Source organism: Mus caroli, unplaced genomic scaffold, assembly GCF_978045245.1.
Source record: "Mus caroli unplaced genomic scaffold, Mus_caroli_1 scaffold_1, whole genome shotgun sequence".
Taxonomy (NCBI): Eukaryota; Metazoa; Chordata; class Mammalia; order Rodentia; family Muridae; genus Mus; species Mus caroli.
In genome coordinates, this window is record NW_028227256.1 from 144,074,262 (window position 1) to 144,102,235 (window position 27,974).

The window sequence follows — 27,974 nt, forward strand, 5'->3', positions numbered from 1 at the left end:
TTGGGCCTGTTGCTGGACCTCTATTTCCTGAGGCTCTTCTCTATTTTTGTCCCTGCAGTTTTTTCAGACAGGAACAATTATGGGTCAGAGTTTTGACTGTGGGATAGCAACCCCATCCCTCATGTGATGCCTGTCTTAAAAGAGCAAGTTTGTCATACACTTGTGGCATGCCAAAATCATGTATTCTCTATTTCTTCTGCAAATTATTGTCTCTATGTTAATTGCATACACTTCAAGAAGCTTCTCTCATGAGAGTTGAGATCTATTGATCTATGGGTTTATTCCAGAGTCACTAAGAACAACAATATCAACCAAACAAACCCCCTAGAATTCCCAGAGGCTAAGCCATCCACAAAGAAGTAAACATGGCTCCAGCTGCATATATAGCAGAGGAAGGCCTTGTCATGCATCAATGGGAGAAGTCCTTGGTCCTATGAAGGTTTGATGGATGCCCCAGTGTAGGGGAATCGAGGGTAGGGTGGTAGGATTGGGTGGGTGGGTGGGTGTGTGGACATGCTAATAGAAGCAAGGGGATGGAAGATGTGATGATAGGGTTTTCTGAGAGGGAGGGAAACTGGGAAAGGGAATAACATTTGAAATGAAAATAAAGAAAATATCCAATAAAAATTTTTAAAAATCATTTTAATACCCCATCTTTCAAGCAGGATATTAGGTTCTCCTGTAGAACCTATGAAATATCTAGTTATCTTTCTTTCTTACCTTTCCAGTGCCAGATAACAATTCTTTCTCCTATAGGAGGCCTTAAACTACTAGAACAAGACTGTTCTACTCTTATACATGTTTCTATAATATGCATGTTTTTATTTACTTTTGTTATTTGTTTTTGAAAATTTGATCTATGTGTACATGTTGGAGGAAAGCTATTTACTGGAGTATTTACTTGAGGGAGGGGGGTTGGCATAACCCCGTTACTCCTTAATATCTTTTGTGATTTTCTACCCCACATCCTGTTTGTATATTTCTGTGCAAATGAGACACTAGTTGCATATGTAGCAGAGGATGGCCTAGTTGACCATCAATGGGAGCAGAGGCCCTTGGATTTGCGAAGGTCATATGCCCCAGTACAGGGGAATGCCAGGGCCAGGAAGCAGGAGTGGGTAGGTTGGGGAACAGGGTGGGTGGGGGGTGGTATAGGGGTCTTTGGGATAGCTTTTGAAATGTAAATGAAGAAAATATTTAATAAAAATGCCTAAAAAAAGTTAATGGCACTGAGCTGGGCAGACTGTGAGCTGTAACACATAATCCCTCAAGCCTATAAACCTATGCAAATGCCCATCACTTGCCAATCTGATACCTGTTCTGCTGTTTTTGCACCATAGCCTCTACTCAGAGTGCACAGCAAGTATATAAAAAACAAACTGGAATTAAATATTTAGTCCAAACTACTGTTCTTGTATAAATTGTTTTCATATTCTATCATGAAACTGCTGTTTTAAGAAGAATAAAACAAATGATCTTAAAACTTCCCAAGTCTCAGGTTTTATCGGTTTGTCAGTCACAAATATTAAGCTATTGGTGTCTACTTTAAAGTGTGTTCAATGTGTTTTGCTTGGAGGAAAATACTTGTTTCATAATTAAAATGTAGATTTTTTATGTTTTTCAGATGAATTCAAGTTCTTTATGAAAAGACTACCCATGAATTATTTCCTCAACACTTCAACTATAATGCATTTGTGGACAATGGATTCTAATTTTCAGCGCCGCTATGAACAACTGGAAAACAGCATGAAACAGCTTTTCCTGAAGGCACACAGAATTGTACACAAGCTCTTTAGCCTTAGCAAACGGTGCCACAAGCAGCCTCTCATCAGCCTGCCGAGACAGAGGTAAGACTGGGACGGCATGATCACTGTGCTTCTGTGCTTAGACCTGAGGTCTGCTTGTTCCTGAGACCACGTGTGCTCATATTACCATTAGAACATTTAAAAGGTATACATTCTCTTTCTCAAAATAATGTCTTGGAGTTGTGTGCAGAGGAATAATTCAGTGGGAAATGCAAACATTGATACAACCTTTGTTTTGTTTTCAGATTACTGTATCAAGCAATCATTATATTTTATCTTTTATGGTAGTCAGTTAAGAACCCTGTTTGAGGAAATACAAAAAAAAGACAAATCCTCACTGTTAAGCTGGGAGCATGTGAAGTAGGCAAGAAACACAAACTGGAATTTCTCCATATCTCATTTTCCAATAAAGCAATTAAGGGTTTACTTTACAAGTATTTGGAAATTCATTATCCATAATTTTAACCACACAGGTTTCTAATGTATAATGCAGAAAGTGAAATACTTAAATATTTGTGTCAGAACTTAATTTGCAATTCTTATTTAAAGTGATTAAAATATATTGAAGAATTGTTGGAATAAAAGTCTTATCATTATCTATAGTAAGTCCGGTTGAACATGCATCAAAATGAAAATATATATCACAAACTTATACATTATTAGTCGCATTTCCAGAATAAAAGTCATAAAGTTTTGGATTGATGCTAAGTTGATAGAAGGAGAAAGCTACAGTTATAAATATTATACAATGTTACAAACAAATGACCCTAAAGATTAAACCTCTACGAAAGATTTGATTTAAAGCTAACACACATGTTATTTTCCATTGCTTTGTGTTATACTCCAATAGAAATATCTGTCGTTAAACATATATGAATGAACATTTACCATATATAATCTCCACCTGTTTATAGGCTATATAGTCCTACAGATTTATAGATTCTACAGTTTTTCTCCATTATGTCCATTCTTAAGTTTTATGTAAATGGAATTATATAATATATGGTCATTGTATATGTGTGTGTGTGTGTGTGTGTGTGTGTGTGTGTGTATTGTGCCCAATTTTTATTCATTCATCATTTGGTGAACATTCTGTTTTTCTTCTTAACTTTTTTATTAATGCCTGTATAAATCTTTTGTACATTTTTTGTTCTTATAAATGTGTATTTTCAGTCTTATTGAGGATATACTGCATCAGGGCATCGCTGAGTTACAAGGTACTTAAATTTTTATCGTTCTTCAATTGATGCCAAAACTTTTTATTCATGTTCCTGCATAACTTGTTTTTATTTTCACTTCTTAAAACATCTCCTCTCACTTCATACTATACCAACAGGTGATCATTTCTACTGTTTGAATACCAAAACTTGTCTTTATGAAATGGGTGGAGTGTGTGTGTGTGTCTTTGTGAGAGCATGCCCAAGTATCAATGACTAATAATGTTAAGTATCTTTATTTTCTTTTTGTTTACCAGTGTATATTTCTGTAGTGAAATCCCCATACATCAGGACTTTTACTCTTTTGTGTTTTCTGAATTCTCTTCCTTGATCAGCTGCATGAATTAATTAAATGTTAATATTTCACTTTTGCTTTTTCATGAATTTTTATGCTCATTTCAGTGTTCCCTTATATAATTCTTTCTTTTTCTGTTTCTTTTTTTCTTTGCTTACTTTGTTTTGTTTATTTAGTGTGGTTCCTCTTTTTAAATTGCTTACTGTAGGGAGATAATATAATATTTGAGAATTTTTGTCTTAAAATACAGGTTTTCATGTCAATAACTTTCCTTGTGATTATTCATATCAATTTTATGTTTTGTAAGTTTTTTACTCCTTCTAAATATAAAAAATTTAATATGTTTGTATAACATCTGTTAATGTATGCTGATAATTATGGCCAAGGAAATATATGATATTTGATTATAATTAATTTTAACATTTATGGACATGGAAGCAGTTTTGATTAATTTTTTATTTTTTAATGACCTCAGGTTTGCGACAACTGGTAAAATGCTACTGTTCATTTTTATTTTATTTTTTACTGGTTATTTTATTTATTGACATTTTAAATGTTATCAGCCTTCCCAGTTTCCCTTACACAAACCCCCTCACCTCTCTCCCCTCCCTCTGCCTCTATGAGGGTGCTCTTCCACCTCCTACCCACTCCTGCCTCAGTGAATTAGCATTCCTCTGGTTAGTTGATTTTGTTGTTCTTCCTATAGGGTTGCAAATTTTTTCAGCTCCTTCAGTTCTTGCCCTAACATCTCCATTAGGGTCCCAGCACTCAGTCTGATATTTGGATGCTTGCATATGCATCTGTACTGGTCAGGCTCTGATAGGGCCTCTCAGGGGCAGCTATACCAAGTGCTTCTTGGCCTCAGTAATAGTTTCTGGATTTGGTTCTGCAGGTGGGATGGATCCCTAGGAGGGGCAATTTCTGGGTGGCCTTTCCTTCAGTTTCTGTTCCACTCTGTCCCTGAACTTCTTTTTGATAAGAGGAATTCTGTATTAATACTTTTGTGATGGTTGGGTGGCCTCATCCCTCAACCAGAGGCCGTGCCTATCCTCTGAATATGGAAGCAGTTTTTAAAAAGCTTTTATTTAGTATTTTCTTCAAAATAGGAAATCTAACAACTTGAAAAAAATTAGGAAGCAAATTGATAAGTAAGATTACATGGAAGATTGATATTAAAATCATTTTTAAGATAATCAGTTGAAAGCACAGATACATATAAATATGCATATACATATATTTGGAACCTAAGTAATATTAGAACAATAGAGATGGCTGTAATCAGTATGAATAAATCAATAATCTCATCATGATGTCATGGTAAATGTCCATGCACATCTTCAGGTATGTAAATGGGGCAATTGGGAAATCAAAACTATTTTTAGATTGTGTAGTAATTTGTACTAGAAGTCAAAGAAAATTTAAATGAAAGTAAAATATAAGGTGAACATATAAATATGATCCACAGGTTACAAAATATTTAAAGAAAATGTTGGAATCTGATAATTCATATTTACAGAGCAAGTGGGGCAGGATTGATATGTGTGATTTGTAAGAGAGTTCAACATATTATGGATAAAACTTTATTTTCTGAAACTTCAAAAATAAAGGACCAGGGCTCTATAAGCTTTTTTTTTTTTTTCAGTTACTGTTTTAAAAGCATAGTGGGTGGTACTTTGTCTATTTTCCAAAACACAGTCAGAAAATAGTGATGACTTCTTGAGTGTTGAAATACTGCTTTGAGTTTGTATTTTTCATCACAGCTTCCAACTACTATTAAAAGAAGTTTTATTTCTTCTAGTCTTCCTTGCTCTATTGCAGTGGAAAAAATATAAAATGTCAATAAGAAAAATGAGCCTCCCCCAGTACAATAGTAGTATATTAAATGAGACTGTAATTTGTTAAAAAATTTTTATTAATTTAATTTAATTTTTTAACTTATTCACTTTATATCCCACTCATTGCCAACCTGCTGGTCACAATCCTTATGAATCCTTCCCTTCTCCTCTGAGTGTGTGGGGTTCCACTGGATATCCCTACACCCCAGCCCTTCAAGTCTCTGTGAGACTAGGTGTTTCCTCTACCACTGACGCCAGAAAGGGCAGCCCAGCTAAAATATATCCGATGTATAGGCAAGAGCTTTTGGGATAGAACCCATTCCAGTTGTTTGAGACTCACCTGTAGATCAGGCTTTACATTTGGTACATATATGCAGCAAGGGCTATGTGCAGTCCTTGTATTTTCTTTGCTTGATGTTTCAGACACTGAGATCCTTAAGGTTGCATGTTAGTTAACCCTGTTTGTATTCATGAGGCATCTCTATCCCATTCAGAGCCCACAATCTGTCCTTTTGGTTTTCCATAAAAGTCCCCAAGCTCCAGACACTGTTTTTGCTATTGGTGTCTATATCCGTCTGAGTCAGGTCTGATAGGTGGAATTTCTCAGAGGACAACATCCTCCTGTCTGCAAGCATAACAGAATATCATTATTTGTGTCAGGGATTGGTGCTTGCCCATGGGATGGGTCTCAAGTTGGTCAGGTTACTTTGTCATGCTTGCATTTCTTATAGACAGGATAAATTGGGGGTTGAAACTTTTGTGGTTGAGTTGGTGTCTCTATCTCTCCACTGGAGTTCCTACCTGACTACATGAGGTGCCCTTTTCAGGTTCAATATTCTCAATATTGTTAGAAAGAGCTAAGGTCACTCCCTCCCTGTATTTAAAGAGATGTTCTAAAGAAAAAGTGAATATGTTACTACTCATTATATCATCACACGATTGCTCATGTGTTTACACAAATATTCAATCTACTATTCTTAGAGATGCCACAAAGCCATATATATCAAATGAAATTATCCAAACGTGGTTTTCATTCGATGTCCCAATACAGAGTTGAATAATTTTCAATATGTTATTCAAATTGCTTCTTTCTGTCTTTAACCTCCCGAATAGTTTTCTTTCTATTCCTCTGATTAAAAGCATAATGGTAAGAGAAGAATTTATTTATTTACATTTCTAAGTCGGAATTTATCATAGAGGGAATTCAGGGTAGGAACTCTAAGAGAAACAGAAGGATTGGTTGTAGGTGGATATTACTTATTGACGTTTTCTTTCTCTGCTTTTCCTCTCTGATAGCTTTCTCATGCAGCTTAGTCTGACCTGCCTAGGGTTGATGCTGCCCACAGTTTGCTGAACTTTCCCATAACAAAAAATGAAGTAAGACAGTTCCTTACAGACATGACCATGTTGCATTCTGATCAATTACAACATTTTTTTTTTCAATTGAGATGATATTCTCCCTGGTGACTCATGGTTTTGTCAAATTGACAATATCATCTATAAAAAACAGTGAAATCTAGGACAATTCTAGATTGTATTGATATTATAAATTTAAAAGTAACAAATGCCAGTAACACCAGCAATATTAAACTGAAAGAGTTTATCTTGTCTTGAATGGGAGAAGATAATCTAAGTCTGAGAATGCTGAAATAAATTATATATGATAATGTGGCTAGGTAGGCTGTTTGTGTCCACTAAAATGTTCTAGAGAGCTTATTCCGATTATCAGGTCTGTACTATTTTAGTATAGGAACACTCTGGTACTCTGAAAATCTATGGAGTAGCCCAGCTGCATTTTGAGAGTCTAATATTTAAATATATTTATGCATTGATAATAAATAATAATATAAATATTATATTTATTAAACAAATAATAATTATATAAATATCTATATAAGATTGCACTCTAGTAAAAATTAAAATTGAGAGATACTTAGGCATGTTTACTAAAATCAGTGAGATGATCAATAGTAAGGACATTATTTTTGTGACACACATCACTTTTGGTGATTTTTTCCCCCACATTTCAGTAATGTTTTCTTTTCTGTATTTGGATTCTCATGGCTGTTATATGCAAGCATTCTAAATTGTATTTGTAGCTATCTACAGACATTTTGCAGCAATAAACCTTATAGTATTCTTTGCAGATATTTGGAATAATATTATTTGACTAAACTACAAAATCAATACCTAGTAATAAAATATAAAATCTAAATAATATTATTCACCTTTTTATGTCAACTAGACAAAATATTTTGTTCATTATCTACTTTGAATTGATTTTCTACTTATACAAAGAAAACCATGCATTAGTCATTTGCAAAATATAGGCTCACTTAGGTATAACAATCTCCAAAATAATGATTATGATACTATAATAAAGCATATTAACTTTTATTGTTATTTTGGACTTATAAATAATTCTTTACTTTTCAGGAAGATGTCAGATTCATAGTAGAATATACAAGATTTCCAATTTCTTTCTTTAAAATTATAATCTTATTATTGACCTTAAATATGAGTCTATTGATCTTCATGTGACAGTTGCAATCATTTTTATTTAAAGAAAATGCACTATATATTCAGGTTTGAATGTTGATAGTTTTATTTTGAGCTCTGTCTAGTAAATATCATTTGTCATAGAAAGAAATACCTCAGCTTGTGACTTTTTACAGTTTCGTGCTTACTTTTTCTTAGCAATTGCTACAACTCAGTGTATCACGGAGATATTTCATCATTCCACTGTTTCATGAATATGTCATTTTATTCTATAAATATTAAGGTGGAGTGACACATTAAAATTGTTCATCAGATATATAATTAATGATGATACCTTCTTTTGTAGTACAAGCTTATCCCACTATAACTATATACTAACAGAATTTTTTGCACAGCTTCCATATTTGTTATTTGTGTTTAGAATGATGTTACCCACAGTTGCTTTAGGGACAAAGAGACTATAAATATAATACAAATATTCCTTAGAATCTTTTGAAACTGTTTGAAGCCATGTAGGACTTAAAATATCTCTTTTATCTTCATCATTATTTACCATGGACACCTATAACTGCTGAAATTATTCTTTGATCTTGCCAACTAATTTTTTCTTAATTAATAAATATCTATTTATTAAGATATTATGATGAATTCTTCCTGGTTCTCCTCTCTTACCAACAAGTACATAAGCTCTCCGTAAGCACTGCTCGATTAGACATACTGACACTCTTTGCCCATAAGAAGGATTTATAATAAATTCTGATCAAATTTAAGTAATACAAATAAACTGAATAAAGACATCCCAGGTGTAAATCAGTCCCTTAAGAACAGGTGAGTGTGTATCATCTCTCTTCTCTCCTCTTCCCAGCTAAAAGGCATACATCATAGTTGTAGCTTAAAGCTGAAATGAAGATACTTGTTATAAAGGGTAGAGTCCAGTTTTTTTGAAGATAGCATGTTTGAATTATTTGTGTTGATACTGTCTTTTAGAATGGAATAAAATCCATTTAGCTCAGTCATCCTTATTTGACAAATATAAGTTTACCCAAATTTGTATTGCACCTTACAGAATGGCCTCTAGACCCTTTAATATCACACAGCCTATGGTATTATTAAAAGTGGCATGTATATATTAATACAAAGGATTTTTTCCTCAAAGCAGCCTTCTATGAAACTGAATAAGATTTTATAATTTTTTCATATATACTGTAAAAAGAATATTTTACTATTGAATTGTATCCAATCTGTGAAGACTCCCAGGAATATTCTTGGAAATAATTAAGCTAAACATTTCTTTTATTCTTGTTTTTAAAATTCTTTTCTCATATATTACATCTTGATTGTATTTAATCTAACAGGACATAAAAAGCTACAATAAGACCAAGTACAAATCATCTCATGAAGGCTGGATGAGGCAATACAGTAGGAGCTAACATGTCCCATACGCAAGCAAAAGAATCAGAGACAGCCCCTGATCCCACTGTTAGATATCCCACAAGAACACCAAGCTACTCAGCCAAACACGTACACTTAGGATAGAGGTCAGACATCTATAGGCTCCTTGACCTTTGTGAATCCTTGAGTCCAATACAGTTGATTCTGTCGGACTGTAGAGAGAGGTCAGCCCTTAAGTGCTGGGCTCACAACCAAAAATATAAATTTAAATAATTAAGTTTTTAGATTTCTTCAATCTGTTTGTAAGAAATTTTAAATATGTAGCATCTAAAAATTAGCCAGTTCATTGAAGTTCAAAAATAATTAAATTCTGTTTTGAAAAGACAGATCTTGTTTTATTATATATGGGCAGTTCCTCAATATTTTCATTTTAATATGTTTTATACTTAAATTGTATTATAAGATACTGACCCAAGTTCTGTAAAAGACACCAGGCTGCTTGGACAGAATGGCTTAGTAGAATGACCTTAAACTCAAAGAGACAGTGGAAGTAAATTTTCTAGGATAGTAGAAAAAAGGAGATAGTAATTGCCTTAGGGTTTCCATTGGTATAAATAGACACCAGAAACATGGCAAGTCTTATCCAGGAAAGTATTTAACTGGGGCCGACTTGCAGTCAAAGAATTAGTCTATTATTGCCATGGTAGCAAGCATGGTGGCATGCAGTCAGATAATGTGCTGGAGAGATAGCTGAGATTTCTACATCTGGACTGCAGGCAGCATGGAGAAACTAGGCCACTGGCTTGCACTTCTGAAACCTCAAAGTCTAACCACAGTGAAACACAGCCTCCCTCAAAGCCACACCTACTCCGACAAAGCCACACCTACTCCAACAAAGCCACACCTACTCCAACAAAGCCACATCTCCAATAATGCCACTCTATATATGTTTAGGGGTCATTTTCATTCAGACCACCACAGTGGGAGAAAATAAACTTAGAAACCAGAAATCTAAAATGTTCCTACTTCTTCAGTCTATTATGCCATTTGAAGTTTTCTTAATTTTTTTCTGGTCTTTCACCCATATAATCTGTTATCAAAAAAATAATAACTTAAAACTAATTCATAATTCTATACAGAAATTTGGCATTCACCTCAGCTACTTTTCTATTTCCGTTCTATAAAAAACACCATGACCAATGAAACTTACAAAAGAATGTTATGTTTTTTGGTAGAATCATGGCTGCAAAGAGTTATAATCTGTGACCATCATGGTAGGGAGCATGGAAGCAGGCCAGCAGGCATAGCTCTGGAGTAGAAACTGAGAGCATACATCGGGTGTACAACCAGATGGCAGAGAAAAAAAATCATTCTGACAAAAAGAAAAAACAAACAAACAAACAACAATACTGACGACAACAACAACAGCAACAACCACAACAGAACAAACCTGGGAATGCATTGTCTTTTCAAAGACTGTTTTCAGTGTCAAACCTTCTCCAACAAGATTTAATTAATACTTCTCAAACAGTCCTCCCATTTGAGGACCAAGTATTTATATTTAAGAGCCTTTGGGGGCCATTCTTATTCAATCAACCCCAACACAAAAACACTTTTTAAAAATTGGATATTTTATTTATTTATGTTTCAAATATTATCCCCTTTCCTGGTTTCCCCTCTCCTAGCATTCCTCTTCACTGGGGCATCAAGCCTTCACAGGACCAAGGGCCTTCCCTCCCATTGATGCCACATAAGGCCCCTTCAGCTCCTTCAGTCCTTCTCCCCTAAATCCTCCATTGGGGTTCTGTGCTTAGTCTGATAGTTGGCTGAGAGAGAATCCGCATCTATATTGGTCATGATCTTGCAGAGTCTCTCGGGAGACAGCTATATCAGGCTCCTGTCAGCAAGCACTTCTTAGCATCTGCAACAGTGTCTGGATTTGGTGTCTGCATGTGGTATGGATCCCTAGGGTGGGCAGTCTCTGGACGGCCTTTCCTTCAGTCTCTGCTCCACTCTTTGTCCCTGTATTTCCTTTGTTAGTGCATAATTTGAAATATTTTAGTCAAAATATAACACTAAAATAAAATGAAAGTCTATGAGACAACAGAGTTTAAGCTGGTCATCCTTATCTCTTTGCAGTGGACAAAAGATCTATGAAGTCATCATTTAGTACTCCCTACAAAAATTATTCATACTGAGACAACCTAAAGATGAATTACGTCATTTTCAAGCACATTTTTCTGGAATGTGAAAAGAGTATCCGCATAAAACAATCAATTTGAGAACTAGAAATGTAGGGAGTGGTTCTGATGCTTTGATCTGGAATCCGAGTTTACTGATGCTGAAGGCCTTTGCCCTCAATTGGTTTTTGATCTATCAATAAAGTTGCCAGTAGCCAATGGTTAAGCACAAGGCAGGACACTGAGTGTTGTGTTGTTAGGTAGCAGAGAGAATGGGGACTGGGATATATGAGAGGGGAATGCAGTAGCAGCAGGAGAAAAACCAACCAGCTATGTGAGTTTTCTGATAAGAGCCCTCTGGTCACTTCCCAGTCTGGACCTGGGGTAGCAGGGGAAGAATTAGGAATGCCCAGTCATTGAGTTAGCCAAGGCATTTCAAGATAACTGTACGTGTGTGTGTTTTCTAGTCACAGGTCTGAGATAGCTCACAAGTGGGTGCGCACATGCTACTCACCAGCAACACTAAGTGGGCAGCCAAAATTCCTGCAACGTAAAATGATAGAGACAATTGCAGAGCATGAGTTAACACTTAGTCCACAATCATTGCAGTCTTAAAATAAAGTCCTTATTTCCCAACATGAAGAATATCCCTTTTGTATCCGATTTGGAGAAGCGTTTGTGTAATGATCCAGATTTGGTGGTTGACGGTAAGCACAGAAATGACTCTTCAGTGTCTGAGCCTAGACAACTCTCATTTAACCTTCAGGAAAATAAAAAAACAACAACAACAAAAGAGGCTTTCTTATAGGTCAGGGGAGATTTGAAAATGTATAACATTTTTATTTTTTAAACTAATGCATAAAAATATATATTTTAAAGGAATTTTGGCAAGGTTAGTTGTAATAAATTATAATAATAATAAAAAATTCTCAAAAAACAACAAACACCATGTCATTTTAAAATTAGAAAATAAATTTTAGTATTTATTTAAGTAAGAGCTTTATATAAAAATTCATTGTCAAAGCCTGCTTACTGCCAGAAGTCATATACTTAGAGGACCAAAGCCTATCATTTTGTAAATAGAAATTTCACCGATCCCTTCCGTTGTAACAAGTTTCAACCTAGAACCAGCATTTCTTTCACAGGAAAATACAGTAATCAATACCCTCATCCTTACAAACACAGGACAGTCATAGAGTTGTAATGTTGATCCATTTTAAAACCTATTTTACCTGATGTCTTTACTTTTGGTACATCCATTCGAGGTACTCTGTGGAACCATTCATTTTACTGTAGATTTTCTATTCCTCATGGAGTACTCAATCTAAACAGTAACAATATCTTCAGTAACACACCATGTACAAATAAAAGGAAAGAAAATGCTCATATTTAATTCTTTAGGAAATATATTAATGCAATTTCCTATATTACAGAACATTCTTGTATTTCATATAAATAGTTTTGGCAATCTCAATGTAATAAATGGAATTTTCACTAGATAAAATTTTAATAAAAACTATTTTCTAACCTTTATGCATTATCCCAGTGATTCTAAATCTTCCTAATGCTTGTGACCCTTAGTACAATGACCCTCCACCCAACCAGTTAACTTATAAATATGGGGGTTCCCTAATTTTCATAGGATTTTACAATCCTCATGCAGAAGATAAATTAAATGCAAAACATCTTTAATTCACTTCCTGTGTGTACATGCTCACACACTAATTTATTAAAATAATATATGAAAAAATCTATTTATATCTCTAAGTATTAAAACAAGAAACATTTTTCTAAAACCAAATGGATTTTTGAGTCAAGGAGGTAAAAATGAAATATCACCAAGATATATGACTCCACAAAGAGCTAACCCTGGAAAAATATCTTTGAAGTACTTGATTTAAGATGGCAAACACAGGTTATAAAGAGAGTGAATACATTCAAAAATCAATGGCAATTGAAATAAAAAAAAAAAACCCTCCTTCTCACAATCTAGAAGCACTTCAGACAGCAGGAAACATAACAGCACAAAGGAATGGGGGAAGATGAAGGTCAGCCTGTTTATTGTCCTATTATAAAAGCCGGCAAACTTCTTGTAGGTTTTTCAAAGGAAACAAAGTGTATCAATTCTAAGGTAACACCTTAGAATAAACTGCAGTAAAATTAGTTCATACAAATAGGAATGTTAGCTCTAAATGAATCAAAAATGAAAACAGGACAAATATAAGGAAAGTCTATCCAAGTTAAGGTGTAAATTGTATGCATACTTGTTCATCACATACATACCTCACAGAGAGAGACACACACAAAAGATGTGTCCACATGTATTCACTACAATATGCTCAATGCAAACACAAATATATACATGTTGGTAAACTCTAAGATGTAAGAACCATTCATGATTATGATGTAACACAATTCCTTTTAGTAGTAAACTACTGGAGTTCTTTTTGCTCAGTGGGTATTAAAACCACCAATCACAAGAAAAAATAAGTACAGATTTTTATGAAAAACATATTGTAGAAAATAAGCTGGCAAGAAGTAAACTATGATCATCATATCACTGTCATATCTGCTTGTATAACAGATGGAGGGATCCTTGACTGCCATGAACAGTATCCCTTGATGTACTGCCACCAACAAACCTGCATAAAAGGTGGTAATTTGGGGGCAAACTCCCTACTGAGAACTGTCTTGTTAGATAGCAACCAATGCGTGTTAAGCATGGACTGTGTCAAACACTATTCCAAACACTTTATATGTTTTTCCTTGCTTAACATAATGCCAAATTTTGGTGTTGCTATTGCTCTAAGAATACATTTAAAAACTTTGAGCTTTAGCTTCTATAAACAGCCTTGTAAACCAACGTCTCAAAGAATTTGGAGACTGTTTATTTCATGAACAAGCATTGGGTCATGAAAAGAAAAACAAGCAAATAAAAATGCACTTGGTGAGATTAAAAAATACTGAAATTAAAACTAAAATGAATGCAGTAGTCTGTCATAGAACAGGAACATAACTAATCCAAATAAAGGGGTAAGATAGATAACTCACTGGATAAAATACTCACTGGTCTAACAGATGACCAGGTTGCTTCTCAGAACCATATTGTGACTTACAGTTATCTCTAACTCTACAGTTATAGGGAATTCAATACTAATTTCTGATTTTGTGGTCACTAATCACACATGTACACATACATATATTCAGTAAAAAACACACCCACAGATATAAAATTATTAAAAATTGTATACACATATATGCCTATACCTACATGCACACACACATACACACGCGCACACACACACACACACACACACACACACAACCTGGTGAGTCTCTTTTTGGTAGTGGTATGTCAATGTTTCCAAGGCTGATGAGGCTGCTGTGAGTCTTTCTTCACTTAGAATGTAATTGGCTTGGGAGTATCCCATGCAGTCTTTAATGTTGAAGTATTTTCTTGCACCTCTTTTCCTAAGAGTATTGTGAAGATCTGTTTATTTTTTTAATATTTTCTGCATTGACTGACATGATCACATGCTTATCACATTAATTTTATTGATTTGTGCATGTTTAACCACCTCTACATATCTGAGATAATGCCAACTTTATTGTGGCAGAATAACCTCTACTTGTTTGCAATTATTTTACTAAAGATTTGTACTTTTGTTTGTCAAGAACATTGGCCTGTATTTTTATTGTTGTTTTATTGTTATTGTTCTTCCTCTTTCAATGATTTTTGCATTGTATTAATGCTTGCTTTGTAGCTGAGCTTCAGAAATGAATCCCGTGTTTCAGTATTTGAACAGTCTAAGATATATTGGTAGATCTTCTCTTTTGATTCTAGTAGGATTACTGTAAATACATTTGACCTAGGTCCATTTTTTGGAAAGCTTTTTATTGCTGATTTAATACTATCTGTTGTATTTATTTAAGTTGTTAACATATGCTGAATTAATATTGAAACACATTTTTTAAAATATTCTCTCACTTAAAAAGGGATTAGATTTTAAAGCATTCCCTTAGAGTATTTTGAATTTCTTTGGTGCCTGTTGTAGCATCCCAGCATTTATCTCTAATTATTTTAATTGTGACCTCTTCTCTCAACCACATCTACAAGTAATCTGTAGTGTCCAAGTTAAAGGCAGTTCTCACCTCATTAAACTTTCACTGTCCATTTCTTTTTTGTTGTTGTTATTGCTTTTATTTTTTTGCAGGGAGGGAGACTTTACAGAAATCCACTATTGGTTAAATTCTGAGAACAACTAACCAGGTGTTACACAACCCTATCTGGAAAATAGAATTCCTACAAATATTGCTAAGTTTACATTGTGGGAAAAGAGGAAATATAGGATAAAACCCAAAGTGCTAGGTTATTGCCTATAAAATGAAATATTCTATCTGTGACAAGGAAAGTATAACCATGAAATCTCAGCAATATGATCATTTAAATAAAATATTCAGTGTCAGAGCAAGTTAAGAAGACAACATCTAGCACTCAAATGCAATTAATCTTGAATTCCTGCTTCTGCTTGTTTATTAAGCATGTTGCAAAATGTGTGCCAGACAGTTGTTTTATGCACACGAACCTATTATTTGTATTTAACCACTTGAAAGTATAAAACTCTATCATAAGCTCCTCGTAGTTAATTTTATTTACACAAACCAGAAATGTTGGACCAGGCACAATATTCACATTTTCTCTACATCCCAGCAAGCCTTTTGTAAGGTACAATGCTGAAATGAAAGCTGAAGGGTATGTTTCCTAACTCTGCAAAACGAAGTGAACTGTGTATCAAAACAAGGCTTAAATACTGAACTAGTCACACAATTTGAGGATAACAAAATTTGCATCCTCTTGTTTCATTCATCAGAAGTACTGTTGGCCTCTTTAATCACATAGTGTAACCCTATTCATATCAACAGTGTAAGACTCTCCAGTTTGCCAAGATTCACAGGTGCTGCTGACAGAGAATGTCCCAATAGTCTGCCACTCCGGCCTCTCAGAGGAGAACAAATCCCTATTCACAAGTGAGGGAAAAAACTTACAACAGGGAGTCTCTTTCAAAAAATATTTGAAGCCAGTTCAATTTGGAATTTGAGCAGTTGTACCTCCTTGTAAAACAGGTGCAGAATGATACACTGACTCTCTTGTAAATATCTGTGAAAAAATCCTTCCCTTTAGCGTTTTGAAGTCATGTTTTAGTCTGTGAGATCTGCTGTTCAGACAGCTTTCAAATTACACGTATCATATTTGCAGATTGTACCCTACTTATTTCACCAATGAAAATACCAAATTAAAATAGAATTGTCATTTGAAATTTTTAAATATTAAAATAATAATACATTTTATAAATTTGGTTATTATTTAATTAGAACAAATAAACAAAAATGTTCTGATGGCCCTCAATGCTAAGATCCTTGGCTCTCTTCAAGATGATGAATTAATATCTAGGGTTTAAAACTATTGGTTTAGACCATATTGTGAACTGTTTGTAGTGTAGGTAAGGAAAAGGTATAGTGGATCATGCTCATTTGTAGTCTAATCAACTATGATATCATATGGCTTAACCTTTAAAATCCCACATCACCTTTAATGCTCAGTTTCCTCATCTGTACACTATCATAACGTTAGCACCTGTATGAACTTGATGAAGTTGATATTAGGATAGGATACCTAAAAATATAAAAAGTTTTTTCTCAAAATAAATTATGAGAAATTTTCCCTCCAGGTTTTATCCTACCAAATATATCTTTTGAATCCAGTGACTTACTCACCAAAAAATATTATTAGTAAATCAACTGAAGTTAAATCATCATCAGTTGAAGTACATCATGAAGCAACTGTGTCACACTCTAACTAACCAAGTTTACTATTAGTTTCTCTGAGAAAGTGCTTGTATTACAATATGGAAAATGTTTCAAACTAAGAAAAAGAAAAATAAACATATTAAAGAGAACTAAATAAAATATCCAAACAGATATTTTACCCAACTCCATAAATGAAACATTGATAAAGAACTGAAATAATACTTTTATATCATTGCTTATAGATAGTCAATTTTCAGTAATCTGATAATTAGGAAATACGAAACCCCTAAAGTGATTTTAATACTTATTAAGTGCTAGTACATTTGTAGCTGGAATGGCCACTGTTGAAGGATATGTATCAGATCATGTCAATTCATTTACATCCAATTGTTTACCATTCTATCCCACAGTTTTTGTGTGTACTAATATCTAGAACTACTTCTAAGAGGATTTCCAGCTCACCTGCTTTCTATACAGTCAAGTCCAATCATAGTTTCCATAGAACAGTGACATCATAGCTGATCTCCATCATCTTCCTCAATTATCATTATGAAGCCATGCCTTTCTAAAGCATTCCACTGCTACAATTATACCTATGACACCAGCACTTGCCCACATCATTCCTCTTCCACAGTTATGAATGTGTCATCATGTCTTTCCTTGGTCACTTTGTTCCTACAATTATGACTATGAGATCACAGCCAGTGCACATCATTCCACTATTACCTTTCCTGAGTATTCACTTTCTGCACAGATATCAGTAGATCTAATTTGTGAAACTGTTAAGTAAATTCTCTGCTGGTTCACTCAGGCTATAATTAATCAATATTTATAGTTAATATAATTCTAATTCATAACTCTGCTGTAACTCGTGATGTTTCACACCAAACGGAGGCCTAGAATGTATGTCTCTTGCATTGCTTTATGTAATTTCCTGTCACCTTTCTCTCCTCTCAAGGATCACATTCATAAGAATGTTTTACCCAGGATACTGTCCCATTTGATCCATCAGACATCAAATATGTGAAAGCATATTATCCTTTATCTTGTTGTAGATTGTTAAAAACTGGAGGGCAGAAAAAAGAATGAGTAGAAAGCATGGACATATAAAGTGCTCTAAATGAAGAAGAATGGCAAAAATGGCCGAGTATGTAAAATAAAAACTCATCTTTAAAAAATGCAAATTTGATTAAAAAATTGAACTTAATAGACAAAACATAAAAAATAAAAATTAAATTGCATTGTTACAACTTACATATTAGAAACTCAGTAATAACGTAATAGAGGCACACATCAGTCGGGCTTTTAGTATATTCTTAAGGGTAAATAGGTTATTAGGAAATTTGTATGTATGATGATTAACTATGAATATTTAAGCAATAGTAAATGTTTTATGCAAATGTGGGATTTTTAGGGTTTTTTTTTTAATTTTTAAATCAGAACAACCGGTGTCAAATATCAGTACAGTATTTTTATTGTAGTATTCTTATTTTGTACCTCTTTTTAAAAAATAGTATGTTTTCTCATATAACCTGATTATAGTTTTCTGTCCTTCTACTCCTCCCAATTCCTCCCCGAGTTTCTTCCCATAGAAAGTCACTCCAGCTTGTCTCTCATTAAAAAACAAACAAACAAACAAACAAAAAAGAGGATTCAGAATGATAACAACAGAATAAAATATATTTAGATAAAACACAATTCATCACATTGAAGTTCAATTAGGCAAATTAACAACTGGAAAAATAGTCTCAATATCAGGTACAAGAATAAGAATAAGACTCACTTATTCATCCCACAAAAATAATAAAGTGAAAGCTAAAGTACATAGTAGAGGGCCTGGTGCAGTGTGCAGATCCATGACAGATCTGAAGTGCTTTTTAATAAAGTATGGTTTTGTAATTCTTGTCCCCCCTCACTTTTCCACATCCCTTTTACCCTTGGTATTTCTGGCAACCTTCTATTCAGTTTATTTTCCTTTTAGATATCTTCTTTTTGCCATCCTCCACCCTTACTTTTCACCCATTTTTACCATCTTTTGTTCTTATTTCTAGGTTTTTGGAATATGTTCTATTGTCACTGACATCCAGAGTGCATGTATGTGCATTCTCTCTCTCTCTGTCTCTCTTTCTCTCTCTCTGTCTGTCTCTCTCTGTCTCTCTCTGTCTCTCTGTCTCTCTGCCTCTCTGTCTCTCTCTCTCTCCTCTCATATACTCAAACATAAAAATGTACATAAATTTGAGCAATACTAAGTATTTTCCTACTAATATAGTCCAACTTTCACTCATTAAAAATTATATTGCATTCTGCATTTTCTAAACTTCACTTACATTCCTTACATTCCTTCTAAATTTTCTCTAATTTGTAGAATTTGTAGAATGCCTCTGATTTTCATACACAGAATTTTTAAAAATGTATATGCTTATTTTCAAAGGGCATATTAGGTGTTTAGTAACAATTTCATTAATAATTTATCAATATGTAAGTAAGCTACTGCTTTATAATATTATCCTATGAAAATATTATTCTCATGTCAAGAGAAAATTTCCATAATAAAAACTATAATTATCTAAAATACATAAATTATTTTCAAATTTATCTGCATAGAGCAATGTTATTTTAGAGATGCATGCTTTTAGATCTGTGGTTTAACTGTCAGCTCAACTGCAGAAGTGAAGTCTTGCCCCAACTGGAATATCAACTTTCTATCTGTATCTACTGCAAGAACATTGTCTGGAGTTCATAAATATCTGCCCTGTGGAACTCTCTAAATATTTATTAATCATCTTAGTAGCTTGGTAGTTGGCTTTCACCACAGCTTATGCACAAGATGAATGAGAAAAACAAAAAACATTTCAAGACCTAGACTTGGAATGAAATTCCTATTACCTTTTGTTTTCCTTGTCAGATGTAACACTAACCCATTCCTCAGGGTTCTTTTGATGATCTGTTTCCTAAAAGAAGGAGTTCATGTTCAACATGGTTTTGTGTCTAACATGAAGAAAAAAAAAATGAATAGTCAGATGTAGTACTCTGAGGGTAACAGTCAGCATGTCGGGGTTAGTAGAGACAGGAAACCATACCATATTCATCTCAATATTTGTAGTTTTGTTTAGTGTACCCACTCAGTAATACTAAGTCATGGAGATTTTGTAGTTTTGATCAGTTGCTTCCACAGGTTTTTGGGTTATCTACATCTTATACATACAATGGGACAACATTGAAAAACCATCTGCTCTTAAACATTTCCAAATAGTACCTTTTTTTTTCCTGGCCCACTGCAGTATCAGTAATCCGACCTTGATGATTCTTAGCTTTATAACTGACTGAAATATGCAATCACCAGATGTAAACGCATTTCTTAGTGGTACACTAAAACTCATGACAAGTGTTGAATTTAAAATAAGAAATTAAGATGATAAGAAAAATAAGATCAAATAGAAATCATTTTAAATATTTATCAAAACCAAAAGAGTACTCAAAACATATAGTTTTTAGGGAAATGTGGTGGCTGGAGTCATCATGCTTCTTAGCACACTTTGCTCTGGTCCTATTACTAAGAGCAAGTTTGTCCTGCTATAACATGGTAAAAGATGTTTAATGATATCAACTAATCACAAATAATGGTTCCATATCTGATTCTTTAATTATTGTATGCAATTGAAATGTTTTTATGAAACATTTGGTTTCAATAAATCACAAACACAGACATCAATGTCTAAGTATGGATATTTTTATTTCAGTTGGAGATTTCTGAGTGTTGCTTGTTCAACATGAAGGTAGAACATACTAGCAGGAAAAGACTGAAGGGAAAAAATAACACTTTTAGTTTGAAGGGAATACTGATGCATTTCATCAAAATTCTGTATCTGTCAGCTCTCTCATTCATTCTGAAAACTTGCTACTCAGGAGATAAACAAATCTAATGTTACAAAAAATAGAACAAGAAGGAAAAAAACTGCAAAGGCAGAAGCAGAATTGGTGTTGAGATATGCTTTCTGAGTACTTCCTGGGCACACATCCATCTAATATTTCATTTTTCCTTGCTTGCAGAATTCTTTATCTGTAAACATAACCACATCAATATTGTGTATTGACACACTCAAAAGATAAGTCCATGATTCTGAAACAGATTCATGCATCTTAAAGGTACTCTTTCTAAGGAATGACTTTTGTTCAATGTGGGTTTTTTCCCCCACACAATCAGTGATAAATGGTTAATCAACATTGGAAAATGACATTCAACCATGTTCTAAGACTGACATCATTTACTGAAGGACAATTAGATTTCTTCTGACCTTTAGAAATTATGGAAGTGTTTTAAATGCTGACATTCAGGTTTTGTTGTTGTTGTAGTTTTATTTTTTTTCTTTTTAAAATAGAAGATCATGATGTTTTGGAATTAAGCATGGCTATTTTATACATATAAAAACCATCAGGGTTTTTTATTTTTTATCTTTTTAAAATCTACCTTGCTTTTAGTTGTGCAATGCATGCATAAAGTTTTTACTAGCGCTCGTTGTTAAGTATAAACGTAATATAACTTTGTCAATACTTTCTGACTCTTAGGAAGATATGCAAAAGAAGTAAGGGGTAGTGCTAGATAGATACCTATGAGCAACCTCTTATTTGTTAACATTATGCAGTTTATAAATGTCAATCATGTTTGTCAATATCATGCTCATACTTCACAATAGACATGCTACTCTAAACCCAGATTGGTTTATTGTTCCCAGTTTTCAGAAACTGCACCTGGATTTTTTAATGCCATTTAAAAGAACATAATGCTGTAATTATATACGGCATGAATTACAAGTATCCCCAAACCAATGAATAATGTAGCACTGCACACTAAAATGATGGTTCAATGCTTATTTGAATGTTGATGGCTGAAAATATCTCTCTATGCACTCTTCATCTACTAGACAATAAAATAACTGTTATTTGACTTTTAAAAAGACACTTTGGTGTTGTTTTTGAATTACTAACTAAGCCAGATTCATTTCAGAATTAGTTTATACGGAAGAAACTGGAAGAAAAAAAAGGGGGAAATATTTAATATTTTTTTATCAGCCTTCTTCCACCTCTATGCCTAACAAGGTGACATCTATGCTTACAATAAAGGAATGGTATTCCGGAAGTGTAACTATCAAAAAAATTGAATCTTTTTATTCTTGTGTTTTGGCTGGAGTTGGAATGTGTATTAAAAAAATCACAGTGAAATTTCAGTTCCATCTGTTCCATACAAACATGGACTGCTTAGCCAATTAAATCAGACATTTCAACTGCTTATTCTTATGAAACCAAAGCCAGACACATCAAAAAGCTATTGAATAATTTAAGATTTTGTACTAAATATTGTGAAAATCCTGTTGGCATATAGATTTTATTTTTTTCAGCATATGTCAAACCTTCAAAAATAAATAAATTCTGTAAAGACTTCCCAAGCACTAATCAAATATTTTCTTTAATAAGCCCTTGCATTCTATGTCCTAGAAAATTGTTTTTTTATAGTATATCATTTTCTTTGTCATGTGAATTTCTTGGGGAATGGGTAAAACTATCCGGTTTTATCGTTGTTAATTGAATTCAAGCATAGTAAATAATATACATAACATAGTAAATTATATACATATATATACATATATAACAATGTTACATTATATATCATATTAAATATATATATATTTCATATACCATATACATCAATATTGTTTCATCTCATAGTTATTTTAGGCTACGTGGAAATTTTCCAATTTATATAGACAGGTTTCTGCATAATGCACTCTTTAAGTACTGTAAATATTTATAGACAAAAATAAATTTATTCATTAATAAATTTCTGTCAATTTGCTGTACTTGAATCAGTTTATCAATGAAGAGCGTTAGAAAATAGTTTGATAGATACAAGCAAGTTGTCAATACATAAAACAGTAGACTTTCTTTACAAAAAATATAGAAGAAAATAATGTTGATAAACCTGAAAACAACAGATTAAAATCATTTGAATTTTTAGAGTTTTTAAGTAAAGTAGCTTCTAACTTTTGGGGTAAAAAACCAGTGATATTCTCTCTCTCTCTCTCTCTCCCTCTCCCTCTCCCTCTCCCTCTCCCTCTCCCTCTCCCTCTCCCTCTCCCTCTCCCTCTCCCTCTCCCTCTCCCTCTCCCTCTCCCTCTCCCTCTCTCTGTCTCTCTGTCTCTCTGTCTCTCTGTCTCTCTGTCTCTCTGTCTCTCTCTCTCTCTCTCTGTCTCTCTCTCTTTCTCTGTGTGTGTATTCATGTATTCAGATAATGTGATATGATTCTTACCACAACAGAATAGAAAAATTTTAATAAACAATATTTTATTGTTTTTACTTTTATTAAAACCTAATGTGAATTCAGGCTCTTCAAACTGATCCCAATTCTTCACCGAGACTGAATTATTTCATGAATAAATACCTAAGCCATAAACTTGGACTTATCCTTGACTAGCTTGTAGCTTAACACCCATTTATTCTATTATATGAATTCCACAAAGCTGGTTACCTCTTCTCAGTTTCATGTGTCTGTCTCCTCTGTTTAGGGGGCAAAACTTCTCACACTATACTCAGTCCCAGAAATCTTCTTTCTGTACTGAAACTTCCACCTCCTTATTTCATGCTAAGCTAATAGGTCAACATCATTTTATTGAGAGGTGATGCTTCTATGCATTGCACAAAAGATGCTCTACACAACCCAATTTAAGAAATACCCTTATCATTTCTGGCACTTAATAATTACTGGATATCCACATTTCCATTCCCTATTTTTACTCCTCCCACAATAGGTATTTGGATTTGTAACCTGCTTTTATCCAGTGGATGGAGAGGAATACTACTGTATGTCACTTCTGGATCAAAGACCTGAGGAGTTCCCTAATTGCCTTTACGTTTTAGTTTTATCCCAGCTTATCAGTTTTGAAACTACATGTTAAACTAGTGCACAATGTTACTTGTGAGACACAGATACTCACAAAGACAAATGAACTCCACCCACCTGTATTAATCATTTACCACTGTACTGTACTGTACTGTAATACCTGCTCAAGTTCTGTTTTACCCTCTCAATCTATCTTTATTTCAGGGGACTGTAATATGAGAATGAATTGTGCACCCATTTGCCTCTTTTATTTTTTTTAGCATTTTTAAAAAAAGAATTGATACAAATGACTATTATTATTCTTTGATTGGTAGGGTAATTAATTTGGCCACTAGGAAGGTTTCTCTAATTGCTGCACCCCACTTATTCAAACAATTGCCACACAAGCATAGCAAAATTAGTGTAATTTGTCAAACCTGTGTACTCAGAATTGTAAAAATGAAAAACAGGAGGAAAATAAACTCGTGTTGATAATACTAACATTTATGACTCATCCTTAGAAAAAGCCTATACTGATGTGTGTTATTAAATAATTTAAATACTTGTGCTGCATTTTTAATCGGATAATGGAAAATGCTTTAAAATAGTTTTAAGTTTCACAATTTCCTGACCGTATATATTTTAATGATTTTTTTTCTCTTTTTTAGTTTCTATATTTTTATTCACTTTACATCCCTATCATAGTCCCCATACCTCCTCTCTTCCCAGTCCCACCATTCCAAAATCCTCCCTCAATTGACCCACTCCTTCTCCTCAGAGAAGTAGAACCTTCTTGGGTATGACAACACCCTGGGACATGTGGACTCAGCAGGTCTAGTCACATCCTTTCCCAGTGAGGTTCAACCAGGTAGTCCATGTAGGAAGGGAAATGGTTTCAATGGCGGGAAACAGAGACTGAGACAGTCCCCACTCCACTTGTTAGTGGACCCACATGAAACCAAACTAAATGCATTTGCTAAAAATATGTAGGGGACCTAAGTCTAACCTCTGCATGCTACCAGGTTGGTGGCCCAGGCTCTGTGAGTGATCCCCCCCACCATGCTCTAAGGTTACCTGACTCTGTGGGTCTTCTAGTGGTGTCCTTGACCCCTCCTGCTTTCTCTCCTCTATCCCCACTCTTCCACAAGACTCCCATGCTCCACCTGAGGTTTGGCTGTGAGTCTTTGAATCTACCTCCATCCACTGCTAGACAAATCCTCTCAGGAGACAGTTGTGCTAGGTTCTTTGTGCAAACTTAGCACCAGTATCATTAACAGTGTCAGGCATTGTCTCTTTCACATGGGTCTCAAATTGGGTCAGTTTATGGATTGCTGTTACCACAATCTTTGCTCTATCTTTATCCCTATGTGTCTTGTAGGCAGGAAAAATTTTTGCTTGAAAATTTTGTGGGTAGGATGTCATCTTCCCTCCTTTGTCCTACATAAGGTGGATATTTCACTCTTGATAGGCCTTCTGATAGGAGTCTAAGCTAGATCTACTCCCATAGACTCCCTGTATAGCCCCAAACTCAGGTTTTCAGCTAGTCACCATAGATAGCCCCCACTCTCCTGCCCCCCCTAAGACCCACTGATTTCCATTCTTACTCCCATGCCTCTCCCACCTCTCCTCTCCCCATATCTAATTTCCATCCCCATTCTCCTGCTTACCTTCTCTTCTACCGAGTTCTCTCTCTTCATCCATCTTTAATGACTATTTAGTTTCCTCTTCTGAGTGAGATTCACACATCTTCCCTTGAAACTTCTTTATTACCCAGTTTCTTCGGCTTTGTGAATTGTAGAATGGTTATCCTGCACTTTATACCTAATGTTCACATATAGATGAGTACCTACCATACAATAAATGCCTGCAAAATTCATGATGTACTTGTATATAATCACTGAGTAATATTCTATTGTGTAAATGAACCACATTTTCTGTATCCATTCTTCCGTTCATAAACATCTAAAGAAGGATATTACAAATAAAGCTGTTATAAACATAGTGCCCCTGTGGTGTAGTGGGGCATCTTTTTTGTATATTCCTAGGAGTGGTATAGCTGTCATTATGCCACTTGAAGTTAAACTATTCCCAGATTTCTAAAAATCATTAATATTCCATTTCATGAAAAACATGATATTTTTAGTAGGAATTAATATGATTTATATGTGTTATATTTATAAAAATCATTATTATTATTAATATATGTTAATAAAATAGAATTAAAATAATTTCAAAAACTATCACTACATATTTATCTCAGGAAGAAAAATAAATTAATTTTAAATGGTATTAAATATATTAATTAGTTTTTTAATTAATTGATTTTAAATTATGTAATTTCATAATTCACTTACATTTTTACACAATGCCAAGAATAATTGAAGTTATGATTCACACATTTAAGATATAAATGAATACTGTTCATGCTCAAATTATAATACTTTACTCTTGTGAGAGATGCTTCTCTCTTTTAATGGTTGTCAGAATAACTGATTAAGATTTGTCCTTTCATCATCCTGGGAAACTTACTAAATCAGAATGTCTGACTATGTTCTACCTTGAAGACTCTAGCACTTGCTCTTTGTTAGGTACATTTTAAAAGAGCAAAAGAAAAAGTAGGTTCATAGGCAGTAAATAAATGCAAAAGCAATTTCATGTGACATTAAAATTCATGAAACACCCACAAAAGTAGAGAGATCCTCTCAAGGAAAAAAAATCTCTCTCAAGAGGTAATAATTGTCAAATGGATAATGGATGCATAAAACTACATGTATATGAACAATAGTGAATAGTGTAGGCAAGAACAATTTCATTTCATGGCTGATGAAGGAACTTCGAATATTGAGGTAGAAAGGAGATGTGCTCACAGACCAATTGTAGCTCTGGATTCCCACAGTGATGCACTAATAGAAGGCCCTATGGAAGAAACCAGAAACACAAAGGAAAAGTGTTTTGGCAGCGCCTCTGAAAAGGGAACACAGCCTTGAGTTCTGTATGATTTGGCAGTAAGTTTCATGGATCCAATGTGAAGAAATAAAGAAGCACAGTCAAATCAAGGTATATGTTTAAAACAAAATCAGTGTTCTTCAAAATATAATATTCCAAGCATAGTTGTACATGATAATCTGATCCTCTGGAATAATTACAATCCACATGAGGTCAAGGATTCACAATTGAATACAATATTCTGCTTATATCATCGTCTTTTTGTAATACTTAATTCCAAGAGTCAAATCAATGTCAGTTGCTTGTTGAGAACATGGTAACATGTGACGAAAAGGACTGAAATGATAAAAATAGGTACAAATAGAAATATCTCTTATGAATGAGTAAGTAGTTCAGGCTGGAAAGTGGGTTCTTTTGTTAGGGAGTCTTTGTCCATCTCTTTGTTTCTGAAAACAGATGGACTCTTAGACCATGTAGAAGCGACTTCAGCTATCACAATAGTTCTGGCAGTTCAGCTTTTTTAAAATTAAATTTTAGCCCCAACCTGACTATATTATGCTAGTAGACACCTTACCTTCTCCTTAGGTAATTGTCACTGCAGAAAAATATTAGAAAATGTGCCCATTGGATAACTGGCTTGTGCTCTCCTAAAAGTAAATTTCAGACAAATGTTATAAAACAAGTTTTAGTGTCTTTCTTCTCATACCACTATAATTGTATTTTTTAAGCATTATATTCATTTTCTTAAAATACAGCATATTCATTCACATGGAGACAGGTGGGTGGGTGGTAAGGGATGTGGAACAATCAGAGGGTGGATCAGGGAATGGGGAATAAAATATAGAGTATAAAAAATAAGTTAATTAAGAAAAAGAATGAATAGTAATTTTAGGATGCTATTTAGTAATCACTTTAGATACCTCAATTGCATCCAAGTCAAACTGCAATATTATAAAAATAAAGCAAAAATCTGATATACTCACTCTTAAAAAAATACAGCACATTTCTTGAGATATAATGAGATGAACTGTTCAGAAATCAATTTTGTTCTCTGACCATCTTAATCACATTACTTGTACTTTCTTCATTGCCAACAAAGTCCCGTTGCTCATAACAGTTAGAA

General features: G+C 34.0%; 1 protein-coding gene across 3 annotated transcripts in view; it reads left to right on the forward strand.

Moving 5' to 3' along the window:
• The window catches only part of Brinp3 (BMP/retinoic acid inducible neural specific 3), a 372,378-nt gene that overhangs the window by 301,162 nt on the left and 43,242 nt on the right, over window positions 1–27,974 (forward strand). For all 3 annotated transcript variants that reach the window (XM_021165977.3, XM_021165986.3, XM_029483285.2), the window contains exon 7: window positions 1,625–1,847. In XM_021165977.3, the coding sequence (XP_021021636.1) occupies window positions 1,625–1,847 (223 nt within the window). The remainder of the gene's footprint in view (window positions 1–1,624; window positions 1,848–27,974) is intronic.